Source organism: Salvelinus fontinalis, chromosome 24, assembly GCF_029448725.1.
Source record: "Salvelinus fontinalis isolate EN_2023a chromosome 24, ASM2944872v1, whole genome shotgun sequence".
NCBI classification, from domain to species: Eukaryota; Metazoa; Chordata; class Actinopteri; order Salmoniformes; family Salmonidae; genus Salvelinus; species Salvelinus fontinalis.
In genome coordinates this window covers 37,988,758-38,010,713 of record NC_074688.1, presented here as the reverse complement: position 1 = coordinate 38,010,713, position 21,956 = coordinate 37,988,758, and the positions used below count along the sequence as shown (strand labels likewise).

The window sequence follows — 21,956 nt, the reverse complement described above, 5'->3', positions numbered from 1 at the left end:
TGGTGTTACTGTTATCATTTTTTCGGGATAACAGGACGGAAGCTACTGTACTGAGGTGAACTGCTACAGTGTTGCACTATTGGGGCCAACTGAAGTGTTCGTTCCAACATATACAACAATTCCCTGCTGACTTACAAGGTAATAATATGAAAATCTGGGTTTGCCATTTAGTTGTTTTTTGTTTTTAGCTGTTAGCCATTTAGCTAACGTTGGCTAGTAGCTCAGCCCCTTTATTTTAATGGCAAAACTCGTAATGCTAGGCGTTGTTTTAGAATCAATTGCCTACAGCATATCCTGGTAAAGATCCTGCAATACTAATAGTGTGTATTACTACCGCATAGACATATACTTTTGCATTATTGTTGATTCCTCCTATTAGGCTACTGGCTTTAATGAATACACTTTGACATTCCTTCCCTATAGTTATGTACGAGTAGAAATGTAAGAGAGGCATCCCCTTATCTCTGTTTTGATAACACACACACACACACACACACACACACACACACACACACACACACACACACACACACACACACACACACGCACACACTGTACCTCGGGTAGCACACGACATGTAACGTTAGCTACTAACCCAATAATGCATTCCCTTAGTGTCCCTGTTCTACCTCTCCTTGCCCCAGTACGGTAGTAGTATGTCTCGGGAACAGCTGGTGGTAGAGAGGGCAAGGAGGGCCTTCCAGACCGGTATGTCTAAACCCCTGAAGTTCAGAGTTCACCAGCTTAAGAACCTGCACCGTTTCATCACAGAGAGACGCAAGGACATTGCCGACGCTGTCAAGAAGGACCTTAACAAGGTGAGCGTTGAATCTGCGTCCCAAATGACACCCTATTCCCTCTATAGTGCACTACTTTAGAGCCCTCAGCCCTGGTCAAAAGTAGCGCACTATAAAGGGAATAGGGTACCATTTGAGAGTTTAATTTGGCAATTTACATAAAGGTATCCTTGAAGGGGGTTATAAAGTTTTTATAAGTAGTTTTTAGAATGAGTTCAAATGTAGTCTGGACATCTAATTATAATCCACTTATAACTATGTGTTAACCTACTGTAGAGTACTCTGTGACGATGTTTTTATAAAAATGGCTATATAAATATGACTGTCTGACTGGTGTAATGGTGTGTCCTTAACCTGCTGCAGACTGAACACAGCACAGAGTTGTTTGAGACCCTGGGTCTGGAAGGGGAGATCGACGTGGCTGTGGAAAGGCTAGCAGAATGGGCTGCCCCTCGGCCTGTAGAGAAGAGCCTCCTAACCATCTTAGACGAGGTAAGACAAGATAAACATTATAGGGTCCCAAATGGCAGCCTATTCCCTATATTGTGCACTACTTGTGACCAGGGCCCATCGGATCTTATTGTCTGTTTCCACCTTATTGACTGTTATTGTCTGTTTCCACCTATAATACAACACAGAACGTTTAAAAAAAAAAATATTTAACCTTTATGTGACTAGGCAAGTCAGTTAAGAACAAATTCTTATTTACAATGACGGTCTAGGAACAGTGGGTTCCTAGGCTTTACCTTGTTCAGGGGCAGCTCATGGATTCGATCCAGAAACCGTTCGGTTACTGGCCCAACTGTCTAACCACTAGGCTACCTGCCACCCCTACAGAACATATAAAAGATGGGGGATCAGAGATTAAAAACATAGTCTACGTCTTGTCACAGGTATACATCCAGCCAGAGCCTTTGGGAGTGGTCCTCATCATCGGGGCCTGGAACTATCCCTGGGCAGTGACCCTCCAGCCCCTGGTCGCGGCTATAGCTGCAGGTACTGTAGTAGAAAACGCAATGGAGGTGGTTCTGTCTGTCTGTAAACAATGCTCGCGTGATGAATAACCTTGCCTGAGACTTGGAAACTTGTGTTAGCTCCCCGAGCTAATGCCTAGGCTTTACATCAACAGGCTAGCATAGAGCTAATGCATAGGATTTACCTCAGCAGGCTAGCATAGAGCTAATGCCTAGGTTTACCTCAGCAGGCTAGCATAGAGCTAACGCCTAGGCTTTATCTCAGCAGGCTAGCATAGAGCTAATGCCTAGGCTTTACCTCAGCAGGCTAGCATAGAGCTAATGCCTAGGCTTTTACCTCAGCAGGCTAGCATAGAGCTAATGCCTATGCTTTACCTCAGCAGGCTAGCATAGAGCTAATGCCTAGGCTTTACCTCAGCAGGCTAGCATAGAGCTAATGCCTAGGCTTTACCTCAGCAGGCTAGCATAGAGCTAATGCCTAGGCTTTACCTCAGCAGGCTAGCATAGAGCTAATGCCTAGGCTTTACCTCAGCAGGCTAGCATAGAGCTAATGCCTAGGCTTTTACCTCAGCAGGCTAGCATATAGCTAATGCCTAGGCTTTTACCTTAGCAGGCTAGCATAGAGCTAATGCCTAGGATTTACCTCAGCAGGCTAACATGGAGCTAATGCCTAGGCTTTACCTCAGCAGGCTAACATGGAGCTAATGCCTAGGCTTTACCTCAGCAGGCTAGCATAGAGCTAATGCCTAGGCTTTACCTCAGCAGGCTAGCATAGAGCTAATGCCTAGGCTTTACCTCAGCAGGCTAGCATAGAGCTAATATTTAGGCATTACCTCAGCAGGCTAGCATAGAGCTAATGCCTAGGCTTTACCTCAGCAGGCTAGCATAGAGCTAATGCCTAGGCTTTTTTTCCCTTTTGCACACATTGTATATAGATTCTCTTTTTTTTCTACCATGTTATTGACTTGTTTATTGTTTACTCCATGTGTAACTCTGTGTTGTTGTCTGTTCACACTGCTATGCTTTATCTTGGCCAGGTCGCAGTTGCAAATGAGAACTTGTTCTCAACTAGCCTACCTGGTTAAATAAAGGTGAAAAAAAAAAAAAAAAAAATACCTAGGCTTTACCTCAGCAGGCTAGCATAGAGCTAATGCCTAGGCTTTACCTCAGCAGGCTAGCATAGAGCTAATACCTAGGCTTTACCTCAGCAGGCTAGCATAGAGCTAATGCCTAGGCTTTACCTCAGCAGGCTAGCATAGAGCTAATGCCTAGGCTTTACCTCAGCAAGCTAGCATAGAGCTAATGCCTAGGATTTACCTCAGCAGGCTAACATGGAGCTAATGCCTAGGCTTTACCTCAGCAGGCTAACATAGAGCTAATGCCTAGGCTTTACCTCAGCAGGCTAACATAGAGCTAATGCCTAGACTTTACCTCAGCAGGCTAGCATAGAGCTAATACCTAGGCTTTACCTCAGCAGGTGTTAAGGCTGCGAAGGTTCAACTGAGATAGGAACAATAGCACACCTGAACTTGGTTAAAATAATTGTTTAATTCAAAAGTTAATAAATGGCAAATACAATTTCCATATACACGGATTCACTGCACCACCCCGCAGGTTGGAACAAGGAACTGACTTGTTCCTGACAAAGATATTATATATACTCATGACAGAGATAGTTCCCGCTTCCGAGCCGGCCTGTCAGAGTAGAGACTGGGCGTGGTTTAGACTCACCCAGCCTATCGTTGGTGTTGGCGCTTAAACTAGTCCCAGCCCCTTAGCGCTCTCTGGTGTCCCGGCGCTGTTGCTGTGTAGATTAGGCTCCCTCACCCCAGAGACTGAGGTCAGACAGCTCTGCAACATTGTCTGAGCTATTCGCACCTGCATACAAAGCCCACTGTTCTCGCTCAAGGCTAACTACAGCTTCCCAGCACACTTATTTGGGGCTAACTGTTACTACCAGCACACACACACAGACACCCAGGCGCCCAGGCCAACAGTTGCTAATATTCAATCACGTTGAGTATTCAATCACATATAGTATTGGGTTGTAGTGCATAATTCAGAACCTCACAGATGTTCTTCGTGTGTATAGTTTATCTGTTATTGTCTATTGTACACCATAGTCAGCAGTCTCCTGATTCACCCCCCTCCCTCTACACCCCTCCTGTGCCTCTCTAAGATTAGCACAGTTTCGGTCACACAGTACAGAGCCTTTCTTGCCACACACACACACACATTATAGTTCATATCTTACGGCCTTGTACTTTATTGCATACACACACATATTTCAGGCTGTGGCCTCATGGTTAGGCTATGAGAACTGTTACTCCTGAGAACAAAGACAAATGTCAGGCCTACATGAGTCAGTAGCTTAAACTTTAATTAATGCAAAATCCTTCTAGTTTATAGTTATTTTAGCACGCTAAGCTTTGCAAAACCCCACACAGGCTAGCATAGAGCTAATGCCTAGGCTTTACCTCAGCAGGCTAGCATAGAGCTAATGCCTAGGCTTTACCTCAGCAGGCTAGCATAGAGCTAACACAGTCTTGTTATGATTACACTTTCACTGTCTAATCCCACCTCTCTTCTCCATCCATTTATCCATCCATCCATCCATCCATCCATCCCTCCATCCATCCCTCTCTCCATCCATCCATCCATCCCTCCATCCATCCATCCCTCCATCCATCCATCCATCCCTCCATCCATCCCTCTATCGATCCATCCCATCTCCCCATCCATCCCTCCATCCATCCCTCCCTCCATCCATCCATCCCTCCCTCCATCCATCCCTCTCTCCATCCATCCCTCTATCGATCCATCCCATCTCCCCATCCATCCCTCCATCCATCCCTCCCTCCATCCATCCCTCCCTCCATCCATCCATTTATCCATCCATCCATCCCTCCCTCCATCCCTCCCTCCCTCCATCCATCCCTCCATCCCTCCCTCCATCCATCCCTCCATCCATCCATCCCTCCATCCAATCCCTCCCATCCATCCCTCCCATCCATCCCTCCCTCCATCCATCCCTCTATCCCTCCATCCATCCCTCCCTCCATCCATCCATCCCTCCCTCCATCCATCCCTCCCTCCATCCATCCATTTATCCATCCATCCATCCCTCCATCCCTCCCTCCCTCCATCCATCCCTCCATCCCTCCCTCCATCCATCCCTCCATCCATCCATCCCTCCATCCAATCCCTCCCATCCATCCCTCCCATCCATCCCTCCCTCCATCCATCCCTCTCTCCATCCATCCCTCTATCGATCCATCCCATCTTCCCATCCATCCCTCCATCCATCCCTCCCTCCATCCATCCATCCCTCCCTCCATCCATCCCTCTATCCATCCCTCCATCCCTCCCTCCCTCCATCCCTCCATCCATCCCTCCATCCCTCCATCCATCCAATCCCTCCCATCCATCCCTCCCATCCATCCATCCATCCCTCCATCCCTCCATCCCTCCATCCCTCCATCCATCCCTCCATCCCTCCATCCATCCATCCCTCCATCCATCCATCCCTCTATCCATCCCTCCATCCATCCCTCCATCCATCCCTCCATCCCTCCATCCCTCCCTCCCTCCATCCCTCCATCCATCCCTCCATCCCTCCATCCATCCATCCCTCCATCCATCCAATCCCTCCCATCCATCCCTCCCATCCATCCATCCATCCCTCCATCCATCCATCCCTCTATCCATCCCTCCATCCATCCCTCCATCCATCCCTCCATCCCTCCATCCCTCCATCCCTCCATCCCTCCATCCATCCCTCCATCCCTCCATCCATCCATCCCTCCATCCATCCATCCCTCTATCCATCCCTCCATCCATCCCTCCATCCATCCCTCCATCCCTCCATCCCTCCCTCCCTCCATCCCTCCATCCATCCCTCCATCCCTCCATCCCTCCATCCCTCCATCCATCCATCCCTCCATCCATCCAATCCCTCCCATCCATCCCTCCATCCATCCCTCCATCCCTCCATCCCTCCCTCCCTCCATCCCTCCATCCATCCCTCCATCCCTCCATCCATCCCTCTCTCCCTCCATCCATCCCTCCATCCCTCCCATCCATCCATCCATCCATCCACCCCTCTCTCCCTCCATCCATCCCTCCCATCCATCCCTCCCTCCATCCATCCCTTCATCCATCCCTCCATCCATCCATCCATCCATCCCTCCCATCCATCCATCCATCCATCCATCCATCCCTCCCATCCATCCCTCCCTCCATCCATCCCTTCATCCATCCCTCTCTCCCTCCATCCATCCCTTCATCCATTCCTCCATCCCTCCATCCATCCCTCCCTCCATCCATCCCTTCATCCATCCCTCCCTCCCTCCCTCCCTCCCTCCCTCCCTCCCTCCCTCCCTCCCTCCCTCCCTCCCTCCATCCTATCCCTTCCTCCCATCTCCCCATCCCTCAGGTAATGCTGCCGTGGTTAAGCCTTCAGAGGTCAGCTCTCATTCAGCCAAGGTCATGGAGGAACTGCTCCCTCTCTACCTGGACAAGGTCACTTCACTAACATCAAATCCCTATCAGATGCATGTGTACTCCTTTACAGTGCCTTCAGAAAGTAGTCATACCCTTTGACCTATTCTACATTTACACCAACAGGCTCCTGAACAGCTTCTATCTCCAAGCCATAAGACTGCTAAATAGCTAACTAAATAGCTAACTAAATGGCTACACGGACTATCTGAGGTGTCCGTAAAATTTTATTCTTATTTTTTACACTGTCTCTCTCTATGCACACTCACATGGCCCTACACACTGTCACTCCAACACACACACAAACACTCACTCCATCATTACATTTACATTACATTTAAGTCATTTAGCAGACGCTCTTATCCAGAGCGACTTACAAATTGGAAAGTTCATACATATTCATCCTGGTCCCCCCGTGGGAATTGAACCCTGGTCCCCCCGTGGGAATTGAACCCACAACCCTGGCGTTGCAAGCGCCATGCTCTACCAACTGAGCCACACGGGACCATCATCTGCTCACACACACATAATATGCATTTATACTGACTCTACACACATACAATCATCATATACTGTACACTGCTGCTACTCTGTTTATCATATATCCTGATGCCTAGTCACCGTAACCCCTATATATATCTACCTCCATCACTCCAGTATCCCTGTCCCCTTACCCCTATACATATCTACCTCCATCACTCCAGTATCCCTGTACATTGTTAATATGGTACTGGAACTGACCCTGTATATATTATGCCTACTTACTTTACTCGTGTCATTCTTATATCTTGTTGAAACATTTTGTTGTTACAGCCTGAATTGAAAATGGATTAAAACATTTTTTTATCAACTATCTAGACACAATACCCCATAAAGACAAAGTGCAAACATGTTTTTTGAAATTTTTGCAAACGTATTGAAAATGAAATACAGATATCACATTTATATAAGTATTCCCACCCTCGAGTCAATACTTTGTAGAAGCACCATTAACAGCGATTACAGTCTTTCTAGGTTAGTCTCGTAAGAGCTTTCCATACCTTAGTCTCTAAGAGCTTTCCGTACCGTAGTCTCGTAAGAGCTTTCCGTACCGTAGTCTCGTAAGAGCTTTCCATGCCTCAGTCTCGTAAGAGCTTTCCGTACCGTAGTCTCGTAAGAGCTTTCCATGCCTCAGTCTCGTAAGAGCTTTCCGTACCTTAGTCTCTAAGAGCTTTCCATACCGTAGTCTCGTAAGAGCTTTCCGTACCTTAGTCTCTAAGAGCTTTCCGTACCTTAGTCTCTAAGAGCTTTCCGTACCTTAGTCTCTAAGAGCTTTCCGTACCTTAGTCTCTAAGAGCTTTCCGTACCTTAGTCTCTAAGAGCTTTCCGTACCTTAGTCTCTAAGAGCTTTCCGTACCGTAGTCTCTAAGAGCTTTCCATACCTCAGTCTCGTAAGAGCTTTCCATACCGTAGTCTCGTAAGAGCTTTCCATACCTTAGTCTCTAAGAGCTTTCCGTACCTTAGTCTCTAAGAGCTTTCCATACCGTAGTCTCGTAAGAGCTTTCCGTACCTTAGTCTCTAAGAGCTTTCCGTACCTTAGTCTCTAAGAGCTTTCCGTACCTTAGTCTCTAAGAGCTTTCCGTACCTTAGTCTCTAAGAGCTTTCCGTACCTTAGTCTCTAAGAGCTTTCCGTACCTTAGTCTCTAAGAGCTTTCCGTACCTTAGTCTCTAAGAGCTTTCCGTACCTTAGTCTCTAAGAGCTTTCCATACCGTAGTCTCGTAAGAGCTTTCCATACCTTAGTCTCTAAGAGCTTTCCGTACCTTAGTCTCTAAGAGCTTTCCATACCTTAGTCTCTAAGAGCTTTCCGTACCTTAGTCTCTAAGAGCTTTCCATACCGTAGTCTCTAAGAGCTTTCTGTACCTTAGTCTCTAAGAGCTTTCCATACCGTAGTCTCTAAGAGCTTTCCATACCTTAGTCTCTAAGAGCTTTCCGTACCGTAGTCTCTAAGAGCTTTCCATACCGTAGTCTCTAAGAGCTTTCTGTACCTTAGTCTCTAAGAGCTTTCCATACCTTAGTCTCTAAGAGCTTTCCATACCGTAGTCTCTAAGAGCTTTCTGTACCTTAGTCTCTAAGAGCTTTCCATACCGTAGTCTCGTAAGAGCTTTCTGTACCTTAGTCTCTAAGAGCTTTCTGTACCTTAGTCTCTAAGAGCTTTCCATACCTGGATTGTGCAACGTTTGCCCATTATTCATTTCAAAATTCTTCAAGCTCTGTCAAATTGGTTGTTGATCATTGCTAGATAGCCATTTTCAGGTCTTGCCATAGATTCTCAAGAATATTTATGTCAAAACTCAGCCACTCAGGAACATTCACTGTCTTCTTGGTAAGCAACTCCACTGTAGATGTGGCCTTGTGTTTTAGGTTATTGTCCTGCTGAAAGGTGAATTAATCTCCCAGAGTCTGTTAGAAATCAGACTGAAACAGGTTGTCCTCTAGGATTTTGCCTGTCCTTAGCTCCATTCTGTTTTGTTTTTTTACCTGAAAAACTCCCCAGTCCTTAACGATTACAAGCATACCCATGACATGATGCAGCCACCACTATGCTTGAAAATATGTAGAGTGGGACTCAGTAATGTGTTGTATTGGATATATATGTAAAAAAAAAATTGAACAAACATATTTCCACTTTGACATTGTAGGGCGTTGTGTGTAGGCCAATCAAATCCATTTTTAATTCAGGCTGTAACAACATTGTAGGGCGTTGTGTGTAGGCCAATCAAATCCCTTTTTAATTCAGGCTGTAACAACATTGTAGGGCGTTGTGTGTAGGGTAATCAAATCCCTTTTTAATTCAGGCTGTAACAACATTGTAGGGCGTTGTGTGTAGGCCAATCAAATCCATTTTTAATTCAGGCTGTAACAACATTGTAGGGCGTTGTGTGTAGGCCAATCAAATCCATTTTTAATTCAGGCTGTAACAACATTGTAGGGCGTTGTGTGTAGGCTAATCAAATCCCTTTTTAATTCAGGCTGTAACAACATTGTAGGGCGTTGTGTGTAGGCCAATCAAATCCATTTTTAATTCAGGCTGTAACAACATTGTAGGGCGTTGTGTGTAGGCCAATCAAATCCCTTTTTAATTCAGGCTGTAACAACATTGTAGGGCGTTGTGTGTAGGCCAATCAAATCCCTTTTTAATTCAGGCTGTAACAACATTGTAGGGCGTTGTGTGTAGGCCAATCAAATCCCTTTTTAATTCAGGCTGTAACAACAAAATGTGGGAGAAGTCGAGGGGTGTGAATACTTTCTGAAGGAAAGCTGATGCGTGTGTGTGTGTGTGTGTGTGTGTGTGTGTGTGTGTGTGTGTGTGTGTGTGTGTGTGTGTGTGTGTGTGTGTGTGTGTGTGTGTGTGTGTGTGTGTGTGTGTGTGTGTGTGTGTGTGTGTGTATGTGTTCTTGTTTGTGTGAGTGCGCATGGATGCATATCTACATGTGTGTTTACATGTCCGTCCCTGTCCTCCCCAGGAGCTGTACCCTGTAGTGTGTGGGGGCGTCTCAGAGACCCAGGAGTTGCTGCGTCAGCGTTTCGACCACATCTTCTACACAGGGAACAGCACTGTGGGTAAACTGGTGATGGAGGCAGCAGCCCGACACCTCACCCCCGTGACCCTGGAGCTGGGGGGGAAGAGCCCCTGTTACATCGATAAGGACGTCGACCTCAGAGTTGCATGCCGGTCAGTGTCAGACTGCCCCATATTCCTTGAGAGTTATTCAATCTGTGTAATTTTGTCCCTGGTCATCAGAAATCTTGGAAATAGTATATTGTGGGCAGCGTCACTGCAACAGCTCAAGGACCGGTTCATACTTTACTCAGATGAGAAGCCCATTACTCCTCTGTGTTTCCCCAGGCGTATCACTTGGGGGAGTTATCTATTTTATCTCTGTGATTTTGGGGTTGTGTGTCCACTACAGGCGTATCACGTGGGGGAAGTTTGTGAACTGCGGTCAGACGTGCATCGCCCCGGACTACATCCTGTGTGAACCCGGCATCCAGAACAGAGTGGTGGAGGAGATCAGGAAATGCATCACGGTATTATAGTCTGCATGTACAGCAGAGATTATACAAATGAGTTGAATAGAAACATAGAATTACAGAATGGGGCTTACACATACAGTAGGCTAATTAATAATCCACTACTTGTTTGGCATTTGACCCAGAGTACAAGGTGTGGTATGTTAGCTCAGAACCGGTCTCGATTCCAGACTACTCGTACAGAACCTTTATCTGGCAACGCTCCAATCAACTAAGATCTACGTCACGTCTGTTCTTAAAGTCAACAGCAGCAATTCACTTCAAAGTACAGTTCTGCTAAGATCTATTTAATTGTTTTATTTAACTAGGCAAGTCAGTTCAGAACAGATTTTTATTTACAATGACGGCCTACCGGGGAAACAGTGGGTTTTAACTGCCTTGTTCAGGGGCAGAACGACTGATTTTGACCTGTCAGCTCGGGGATTCGATAGAACAATCTTTCGGTTATTGGCCCAATGCTCTAACCACTAGGCTACCTGCTGGTTACTAGCCCAACGCTCTAACCACTAGCCTACCTGCTGGTTACTAGCCCAACGCTCTAACCACTAGGCTACCTGCCGGTTACTAGTCCAACGCTCTAACCACTAGGCTACCTACTGGCCCAATGCTCTAACCACTAGGCTACCTGCTGGTTACTAGCCCAACGCTCTAACCACTAGCCTACCTGCTGGTTACTAGCCCAACGCTCTAACCACTAGGCTACCTGCTGGTTACTAGCCCAACGCTCTAACACTAGGCTACCTACTGGCCCAACGCTCTAACCACTAGGCTACCTACTTGCCCAACGCTCTAACCACTAGGCTACCTGCTGATTACTGGCCCAACGCTCTAACCACTAGGCTACCTGCTGGTTACTAGCCCAATGCTCTAACCACTAGGCTACCTGCTGGTTACTAGCCCAACGCTCTAACCACTAGCCTACCTGCTGGTTACTAGCCCAACGCTCTAACCACTAGGCTACCTGCTGGTTACTAGCCCAACGCTCTAACACTAGGCTACCTACTGGCCCAACGCTCTAACCACTAGGCTACCTACTGGCCCAACGCTCTAACCACTAGGCTACCTGCTGATTACTAGCCCAACGCTCTAACCACTAGGCTACCTGCTGGTTACTGGCCCAATGCTCTAACCACTAGGCTACCTGCTGGTTACTAGCCCAACGCTCTAACCACTAGGCTACCTACTTGCCCAACGCTCTAACCACTAGGCTACCTGCTGATTACTGGCCCAACGCACTAACCACTAGGCTACCTGCTGGTTACTAGCCCAATGCTCTAACCACTAGGCTACCTGCTGGTTACTAGCCCAACGCTCTAACCACTAGCCTACCTGCTGGTTACTAGCCCAACGCTCTAACCACTAGGCTACCTGCTGGTTACTAGCCCAGCGCTCTAACCACTAGGCTACCTGCTGGTTACTGGCCCAACGCTCTAACCGCTAGCCTACCTGCTGGTTACTAGCCCAACGCTCTAACCACTAGGCTACCTGCTGGTTACTGGCCCAATGCTCTAACCACTAGGCTACCTGCTGGTTACTAGCCCAACGCTCTAACCACTAGGCTACCTACTTGCCCAACGCTCTAACCACTAGGCTACCTGCTGATTACTGGCCCAATGCACTAACCACTAGGCTACCTGCTGGTTACTGGCCCAACGCTCTAACCACTAGGCTACCTGCTGGTTACTAGCCCAACGCTCTAACACTAGGCTACCTACTGGCCCAACGCTCTAACCACTAGGCTACCTGCTGATTACTGGCACAACGCTCTAACCACTAAGCTACCTACTGGCCCAACGCTCTAACCACTAGGCTACCTACTGGCCCAACGCTCTAACCACTAGGCTACCTACTGGCCCAACGCTCTAACCACTAGGCTACCTGCTGATTACTGGCCCAACACTCAAACCACTAGGCTACCTACTGGCCCAACGCTCTAACCACTAGGCTACCTACTGGCCCAACACTCTAACCACTAGGCTACCTACTGGTTACTGGCCCAACGCTCTAACCACTAGGCTACCTACTGGCCCAACGCTCTAACCACTAGGCTACCTACTGGCCCAACGCTCTAACCACTAGGCTACCTACTGGCCCAACGCTCTAACCACTAGGCTACCTACTGGCCCAACGCTCTAACCACTAGGCTACCTACTGGCCCAACACTCCAACCACTAGGCTACCTACTGGCCCAACACTCTAACCACTAGGCTACCTACTGGCCCAACGCTCTAACCACTAGGCTACCTACTGGCCCAACGCTCTAACCACTAGGCTACCTACTGGCCCAACACTCTAACCACTAGGCTACCTACTGGCCCAACACTCTAACCACTAGGCTACCTACTGGCCCAACGCTCTAACCACTAGGCTACCTACTGGCCCAACGCTCTAACCACTAGGCTACCTACTGGCCCAACGCTCTAACCACTAGGCTACCTACTGGCCCAACGCTTTAACCACTAGGCTACCTACTGGTTACTGGCCCAACGCTCTAACCACTAGGCTACCTACTGGCCCAACGCTCTAACCACTAGGCTACCTACTGGCCCAACGCTCTAACCACTAGGCTACCTACTGGCCCAACGCTCTAACCACTAGGCTACCTACTGGCCCAACGCTCTAACCACTAGGCTACCTACTGGCCCAACACTCTAACCACTAGGCTAGCTACTGGCCCAACGCTCTAACCACTAGGCTACCTACTTGCCCAACGCTCTAACCACTAGGCTACCTACTGGCCCAACGCTCTAACCACTAGGCTACCTACTGGCCCAACGCTCTAACCACTAGGCTACCTGCTGATTACTGGCCCAACACTCGAACCACTAGGCTACCTACTGGCCCAACGCTCTAACCACTAGGCTACCTACTGGCCCAACACTCTAACCACTAGGCTACCTACTGGTTACTGGCCCAACGCTCTAACCACTAGGCTACCTACTGGCCCAACGCTCTAACCACTAGGCTACCTACTGGCCCAACGCTCTAACCACTAGGCTACCTACTGGCCCAACGCTCTAACCACTAGGCTACCTACTGGCCCAACGCTCTAACCACTAGGCTACCTACTGGCCCAACACTCTAACCACTAGGCTACCTACTGGCCCAACGCTCTAACCACTAGGCTACCTACTGGCCCAACGCTCTAACCACTAGGCTACCTACTGGCCCAACGCTCTAACCACTAGGCTACCTACTGGCCCAACGCTCTAACCACTAGGCTACCTACTGGCCCAACGCTCTAACCACTAGGCTACCTACTGGCCCAACGCTCTAACCACTAGGCTGCCTGCCCCCCCCCCCCCCCCCCCCTGTTCATAAAGAAGTCGACAGCAGCTGTAATTTACTCAGTGCCTGTAGAAAGTCGACACCCCCTTGAACTTGTTTTCCAACATTTCTACACATCCTACTTCACATTTTCAAAATAAAATTCTAGAACATTTTCCAAATTAAGAAAAAAAAAAGCTGAAATATGATAATTGGATAAATCCACCCCCCTAAGTTAATACTTGATGTCAACATTGCTCAGGCTCAGTACATTTGGTTGGGGATCATTAATGGACAGTGATTTAAACCGTGTCTCTGATTTTTTTTTTTAAGCAGATTTATGTCAGAACTGAGACTTGACCACTCAAGAACACTCAACAATGCTTTTGCATAAACATTTGTGTAATTGTCCCGTACAAAAATACAACTGTAGAGACTGAGGTGGGGTTTTCCTCAAACGTTTTACCTGGGCTCTGCTCTTTTCATATTTATTTTCATCCTGACAAACTCCCAAGTCCCTGCCGGTGACAAGCATACCCATAACATGATGCTGCCACCACAATACTGGAAAATAGAGGGGAAAAAGTATAATTCCATCCCTTTTTATATCAAGGAAAAACATTCAAGGGGGTGCCAACTTTCACTAGGCCCTATATCTACATTTTAATGGTCTTTCGCTATAGTGTATTTTACCTTTGGGCTGGTGTTAGGAGTTTTATACGGACGACCCAAAGACTTTCGAGGACTACGGACGCATCATTAACCAGCGCCACTTCCAGAGGGTGATGTCACTGCTCGAGGGGAGCACTGTGGCCATCGGAGGAGACAGCGACCAGTCACAATGCTATATAGGTACATTAACGAGGCCCCTGTAGGTTGTGTGTGTGTGTGTGTGTGTGTGTGTGTGTGTGTGTGTGTGTGTGTGTGTGTGTGTGTGTGTGTGTGTGTGTGTGTGTGTGTGTGTGTTATTTCTCATGTTTGTAGTATTCACGAGCCTCCCCCCCCCCCCCCCCCCCCCCCACTGCCCCTTTGTGTCTGCTCACTGTGTGTGTTATTTCTCAATGTGCACGTGTGTCCAGCCCCCACGGTGCTGAAGGACGTGACAGGGGGCTCCAAGGTGATGCAAGAGGAGATCTTTGGTCCCTTGCTCCCCATTGTCACTGTTAGTGGAGTGGACGAGGCTATACAGTTCATCAATGAGAGAGAGAAGCCTCTGGCCCTCTACGTGTTTTCACCTGACAACAAGGTAAAGACCACAGAAGTAAAATCAAAGATAAAGTCTGTAAGATTAAACTAATGAAACTTTAACTAATGAAACATATCCATATTAATGAATATGACTTATGACCTACGTTAAATACTGAGTTAGTGTCTCTCCCTTTGACTTGCTGTCTCTATGTCTCTCTCTGTCTCTCTCTGTCTCCCCCTCTCTCTCCCTCCCTCCCTCTGTCTCCCTCTCTCTCCACCTCCCTCCCTCTCTCTCCACCTCCCTCCCTCTCTCTCCACCTCCCTCCCTCTCTCTCCACCTCCCTCCCTCTCTCTCCACCTCCGTCCCTCTCTCTCCACCTCCCTCCCTCTCTCTCCACCTCCCTCCCTCTCTCTCCACCTCCCTCCCTCTCTCTTCACCTCCCTCCCTCTCTCTTCACCTCCGTCCCTCTCTCTTCACCTCCGTCCCTCTCTCTTCACCTCCGTCCCTCTCTCTTCACCTCCCTCCCTCTCTCTCCACCTCCCTCCCTCTCTCTCTACATCCCTCCCTCTCTCTCCACCTCCCTCTCTCCTCTCCATCTCCCTCTCCCGCCTTCTCTGTCTCCCTCCCCCTCTCTCTGTATCCCTCCCTCTCTCTCTCTCCCTCGCTCCCTCTCCCACCCTCTCTGTCTCCCTCTCTCTCTCGCCACCTCCCTCCCTCTATCCTCTCTCTCCCTCTCTATCCCCTTATCTCCCTCTCTCTCTCCCTTTCTCCCTCCCTCTCTCTCCACCTCCCTTTCCCTCTCCCCCTCTCTCGACCTCTCTCTCCCTCCCTCTCTCCACCTCTCTCTCCACCTCTCTCTCTGTCTCCCTCCCTCTCTCCACCTCTCTCCCTCCCTCTCTCCACCTCTCTCCCTCCCTCTCTCCACTTCCCTTTCTCTCCCCACCTCTTTCCCCCTCTCTCCCCCTTCTCCCTCTCTCTCCACCTCCTTCTCTCTCTCCACCTCCCTCCCTCTCTCTCCCCCTCCATCTCTCTCCACCTCTCTCCCTCCCTCTCTCTCCCCCTCTCCATCTCTCCCCGCCTCTTTCTCCCCCTCTCTCCCTCTCTCTCCACCTCCTTCTCGCTCTCTCTACCCCTCCATCTTTATGCACCTCTCTCTACCTCCCTCCCTCTCTCTCTCCCCCTCTCTCTCTCCTCCTCCCTCCACCTCTAGTTGATCAGGAGGGTGATAGCAGAGACTTCTAGTGGGGCCCTAGTGGCCAATGACTGTCTGGTCCACTTCACTGTCAGCGCTCTCCCCTTTGGAGGGGTGGGTAAGTTAACACCAACACACACACACACATATGATACTGATATGTGTGTTATGTGCGTGTCTTAATAGCACCCTTGTTAGTACCTGACCTGACCTGTGTGTGTGTGTGTGTGTGTGTGTGTGTGTGTGTGTGTGTGTGTGTGTGTGTGTGTGTGTGTGTGTGTGTGTGTGTGTGTGTGTGTGTTTGTGTGTGTATACATATATTGAATTTCCCCCCCATTGTCCCTCCCTTCCCCCCTTCCCCAAGGTAACAGTGGTATGGGACGCTACCACAGCCAGCACGGCTTTGATCAGCTCAGCCACCTGCGTGCCTGTCTCATTAAGAAGCTCAACCTGGAGGATGCCAACGCCATGCGTTACCCGCCCCACACGGCTAAGAAGCTGGGCTGGGCACGCTTCTTCTTCCTGAAGCGGGTCAACCTGCGCCAGCTCAGACGCATGGCACTACTGGCCCTGTTCTCTGCCATGGCTGCCTTCGTAGTACAGGTGAGATAGACCATAGTACAGGTCAGATAGACTATAGTACAGGTCAGATAGACCATAGTACAGGTCAGATAGACTATAGTACAGGTCAGATAGACTATAGTACAGGTCAGATAGACTATAGTACAGGTCAGATAGACTATAGTACAGGTCAGATAGATAGACCATAGTACAGGTCAGATAGACTATAGTACAGGTCAGATAGACTATAGTACAGGTCAGATAGATAGACTATAGCACAGGTCAGATAGACTATAGTACAGATCAGATAGACTATAGTACAGGTCAGATAGACTATAGTACAGGTCAGATAGATAGACTATAGTACAGGTCAGATAGATAGACCATAGTACAGGTCAGATAGATAGACTATAGTACAGGTCAGATAGATAGACTATAGTACAGGTCAGATAGACTATAGTACAGATCAGATAGACTATAGTACAGGTCAGATAGACTATAGTACAGGTCAGATAGACTATAGTACAGGTCAGATAGATAGATTATAGTACAGGTCAGATAGATAGATTATAGTACAGGTCAGATAGATAGACTATAGTACATGTCAGATAGATAGACTATAGTACAGATCAGATAGACTATAGTACAGGTCAGATAGACTATAGTACAGGTCAGATAGATAGACTATAGTACAGGTCAGATAGACTATAGTACAGGTCAGATAGACTATAGTACAGGCCAGATAGATAGACTATAGTACAGGTCAGATAGATAGACTATAGTACAGGTCAGATAGACTATAGTACAGGTCAGATAGATAGACTATAGTACAGGTCAGATAGATAGACTATAGTACAGGTCAGATAGACTATAGTACAGGTCAGATAGACTATAGTACAGGCCAGATAGATAGACTATAGTACAGGTCAGATAGACTATAGTACAGGTCAGATAGATAGACTATAGTACAGGTCAGATAGATAGACTATAGTACAGGTCAGATAGATAGACTATAGTACAGGTCAGATAGACTATAGTACAGGTCAGATAGATAGACTATAGTACAGGCCAGATAGATAGACTATAGTACAGGTCAGATAGACTATAGTACAGGTCAGATAGATAGACTATAGTACAGGTCAGATAGATAGACTATAGTACAGGTCAGATAGATAGACTATAGTACAGGTCAGATAGATAGACTATAGTACAGGTCAGATAGATAGACTATAGTACAGGTCAGATAGATAGACTATAGTACAGGTCAGATAGATAGACTATAGTACAGGTCAGATAGATAGACTATAGTACAGGTCAGATAGATAGACTATAGTACAGGTCAGATAGATAGACTATAGTACAGGTCAGATAGATAGACTATAGTACAGGTCAGATAGATAGACTATAGTACAGGTCAGATAGATAGACTATAGTACAGGTCAGATAGACTATAGTACAGGTCAGATAGATAGACTATAGTACAGGTCAGATAGATAGACTATAGTACAGGTCAGATAGACTATAGTACAGGTCAGATAGACTATAGTACAGGCCAGATAGATAGACTATAGTACAGGTCAGATAGACTATAGTACAGGTCAGATAGATAGACTATAGTACAGGTCAGATAGATAGACTATAGTACAGGTCAGATAGATAGACTATAGTACAGGTCAGATAGACTATAGTACAGGTCAGATAGATAGACTATAGTACAGGCCAGATAGATAGACTATAGTACAGGTCAGATAGACTATAGTACAGGTCAGATAGATAGACTATAGTACAGGTCAGATAGATAGACTATAGTACAGGTCAGATAGATAGACTATAGTACAGGTCAGATAGATAGACTATAGTACAGGTCAGATAGATAGACTATAGTACAGGTCAGATAGATAGACTATAGTACAGGTCAGATAGATAGACTATAGTACAGGTCAGATAGATAGACTATAGTACAGGTCAGATAGATAGACTATAGTACAGGTCAGATAGATAGACTATAGTACAGGTCAGATAGATAGACTATAGTACAGGTCAGATAGATAGACTATAGTACAGGTCAGATAGACTATAGTACAGGTCAGATAGACTATAGTACAGGTCAGATAGACTATAGTACAGGTCAGATAGACTATAGTACAGGTCAGATAGACTATAGTACAGGTCAGATAGACTATAGTACAGGTCAGATAGACTATAGTACAGGTCAGATAGACTATAGTACAGGTCAGATAGATAGACTATAGTACAGGTCAGATAGATAGACTATAGTACAGGTCAGATAGATAGACTATAGTACAGGTCAGATAGACTATAGTACAGGTCAGATAGATAGACTATAGTACAGGTCAGATAGACTATAGTACAGGTCAAATAGACTATAGTACAGGTCAGATAGATAGACTATAGTACAGGTCAGATAGATAGACTATAGTACAGGTCAGATAGATAGACTATAGTACAGGTCAGATAGATAGACTATAGTACAGGTCAGATAGATAGACTATAGTACAGGTCAGATAGACTATAGTACAGGTCAGATAGACTATAGTACAGGTCAGATAGATAGACTATAGTACAGGTCAGATAGACTATAGTACAGGTCAGATATTTAATTGAAATAAAATGTCAAACAAGATGTGCATTTTGTCCGATGGAATAACAACATGAATTAAAACACATTTCCAAATTGTTTTTCAATGGTAATTATATCCCCAAGGTGCCATGTACATGTGGTTAACAAGCCTCCAATCACAAGGTTTTAGTTGATCAAAACATCTCTAAGTGTTTGGAGATGTAAAATTGAGGATGCAAGACTTAATAAATTTAACTAGGCAAGTCAGTTAAGAACAAATTCTTAATTACAATGACGGCCTACCAGGGAACAACTGCCTTGTTCAGGGGCAGAATGACAGATTTTTACCTCGTCACCTCGGGGATTCGATCCAGCAACCTTTCGGTTACTGGCCCAACACTCGAACCACTAGGCTACCCTGCCACCCCAAACTATAAACTCAGATTTCAAAATATAGGCTTACAATAGATCCTCTTAACTGTTGTTCCCTTGTTTATCAGGGGGTTTAGACTGAGTTAGCTAACAGGCCTTCCTGCTCTAGTTTTTAATCAATGGTTTAGAGAGCCAATGGCACCCTATTCCCTATGTAGTGCACTACGTTTGACTAGGCCCTGGTCAAAAGTAGTGCACTACATAGGGAATAGGGTGCCATTCTGGACATATCCCATAAGTGGATGCTACGAAACGGTTGAGATCCCTACAATAGGTCCCTGTCTTAGCTCCGCTGGTCACTACAGCCCCTCCTACTTAAAATACCATAGTGGCCTGTGTGAGGGCAGAGGGATGGACTGGAGCGTCTCGGTCCTGACTGGTTTAAATAACGAGAACCTCTCGGCGACCGGTGATCCAAGGAAGAAAGGGGAGATATAGAGTCCGTCACAAATGGCACACTGTTCCCTATTTAGTGCACTACTTTTGACCAGGGCCTAGTCGAAAGTAGTGCACTACATAGGGAATAGGGTGACATTTAGGATGTTGACATAGTGGGACACACAACAAACTTCTAACTGACTCATACTCAATTCAAATGTTATTGGTCACACACACACGGTCAGCAGATGTTATTGGTCACATACACACGGTTAGCAGATGTTATTGGTCACATACACATGGTTAGCAGATGTTATTGGTCACATACACATGGTTAGCAGATGTTAATGGTCACATACACATGGTTAGCAGATGTTATTGGTCACATACATGTGGTTAGCAGATGTTATTGGTCACATACACATGGTTAGCAGATGTTATTGGTCACATACACATGGTTAGCAGATGTTATTGGTCACATACACATGTTTAGCAGATGTTAATGCGAGTGTAGCGAACTGCAGCTTGTTGGCTGAATAATGTGTTTTTCTAGAATACGTAGTTTATGTTGTCAACGCTTCTATTTTTTTCAAATGAAAACAGTTTATTAAATACGATTTAAATTATTATCTCGAAAGAAACCCAGCTATTGTTATTCAATGAGCTATTTGTGTGTCTAAATGCTAACTGGGTGCTTCTATTTTGTCTCTTGAATCCATCCTGGAAAGTACATTTTCACAGAGATGGCAAGATACATTATACGAAAATTCCCTCTCTTAACTCCCACAGCTCCATAGAACGGGGTCCGTTCCAAATTACACCCTATTCTCTACATAGTGCACTTCTTTTGGGTCAGGGCTCATAGAGCTCTGGTCAAAAGTAGTGCACTATATAGGGAATAGGTTGACATTGTGGACAGAACCCTTGTGCTCCCAACACAAGAATGGCTTTGTCTCCTTCAGACAATGTTTGGTTGTTGTTGAGGAAATCTAACCACACAACACTAGAAACATGATCTATGGCCCCCTTTAATTACCCAGCATGCATCATTCTCCTTCACTAAATAAGGCCTTTGTTTCTTGGTCCTCCTGTACCTCTACACATATCTTTCTTTGTAATTTGCTGTGTCACTGTTGATTGCCATATTCATTGTTGTCCTGTTTGTGAAAAGTGATGATGGGAGACATTTTGTGTTTCTTGCAGAGGTTCCTGCGGTGATGGTGATGTGGGGAAACTGTATGTGAGGCTCCACCATCTTGGACCCTGATTTAGACTTGTAGTGCTGGGGTAACAGTTATGGCTCAGTGTCAGTCATAAACATAGCAAAATTGCAATAGTTCATTTTAAATCACAATTATTTAACTGTTTTTAAAAACAAGGGTTATGAACCCTTAATCATTTTAGAGGTGTTTATGATGCCAGTAAACCTGTATATTTGAGGTTATTTTTTATTTCATATCGTGTCCTACACATTTCATCTCTGTTGCACTGTTGCAAATGGATTCTAACCTCAATGGAAGACTGAGTACCATGCGTTTGCATTTTCCTAAAGGAGTGCAACTGTTTTGTAATGTAAAGAATGTGCCTCTTGTTGTACTCATTTTGATACTGATTATGTCAACAGTACTTTTATGTTTAGTATGAAAAGAAAAGTTGCCTGCGTTATGTTACTGTATAACATTATCAATGAGATGTCACAGTCGTCAGTTTTTGTATTTAAGATATTAAAATGACATTTAGGCTTAGCTGTGAAATAATATATAATAAGACCGAGAAGAGTTATTCATTTCAAATAAAAAATTATCTTGTTTCTGGGTATTTATTACACTTCTTTTATGTCACTTTTACATTTTATTTTTTAGCAAAAAAAAAACATTTTATAAGCCATTCTGGTATTTTACTGGTGTGACTTGATTAATAAAATTCTGGGATATTGTAGGACTAAACATATGGCCATTTTGTAGCTAAAAAAAATGTATTTGTAAAAATGCAACAACAAAAAAACGTCTGCCT

The 21,956-nt window shown here is 46.1% G+C and overlaps 1 protein-coding gene across 2 annotated transcripts; it reads left to right on the top strand.

Annotated features, from left to right (window-relative positions):
• The first annotated feature begins 7 nt into the window (after nucleotides 1-7).
• LOC129822399 (aldehyde dehydrogenase family 3 member A2-like) lies at nucleotides 8-21,753 on the top strand. 2 transcript variants are annotated; one of them, XM_055880656.1, is made up of 12 exons: nucleotides 8-138; nucleotides 645-818; nucleotides 1,161-1,289; nucleotides 1,691-1,793; nucleotides 6,207-6,292; nucleotides 9,776-9,984; nucleotides 10,223-10,340; nucleotides 14,321-14,462; nucleotides 14,690-14,856; nucleotides 16,010-16,109; nucleotides 16,356-16,594; nucleotides 21,147-21,753. In XM_055880656.1, exons 2-12 carry the CDS (start codon nucleotides 657-659, stop codon nucleotides 21,159-21,161), a joined length of 1,470 nt encoding a protein of 489 aa, XP_055736631.1. In that variant the 5' UTR covers nucleotides 8-138; nucleotides 645-656; the 3' UTR covers nucleotides 21,162-21,753. The 2 variants fall into 2 exon arrangements, with proteins under 2 accessions (XP_055736631.1, XP_055736632.1); XM_055880657.1 differs by having other exon boundaries at nucleotides 616-818.
• The last annotated feature ends 203 nt before the right edge of the window (nucleotides 21,754-21,956 follow it).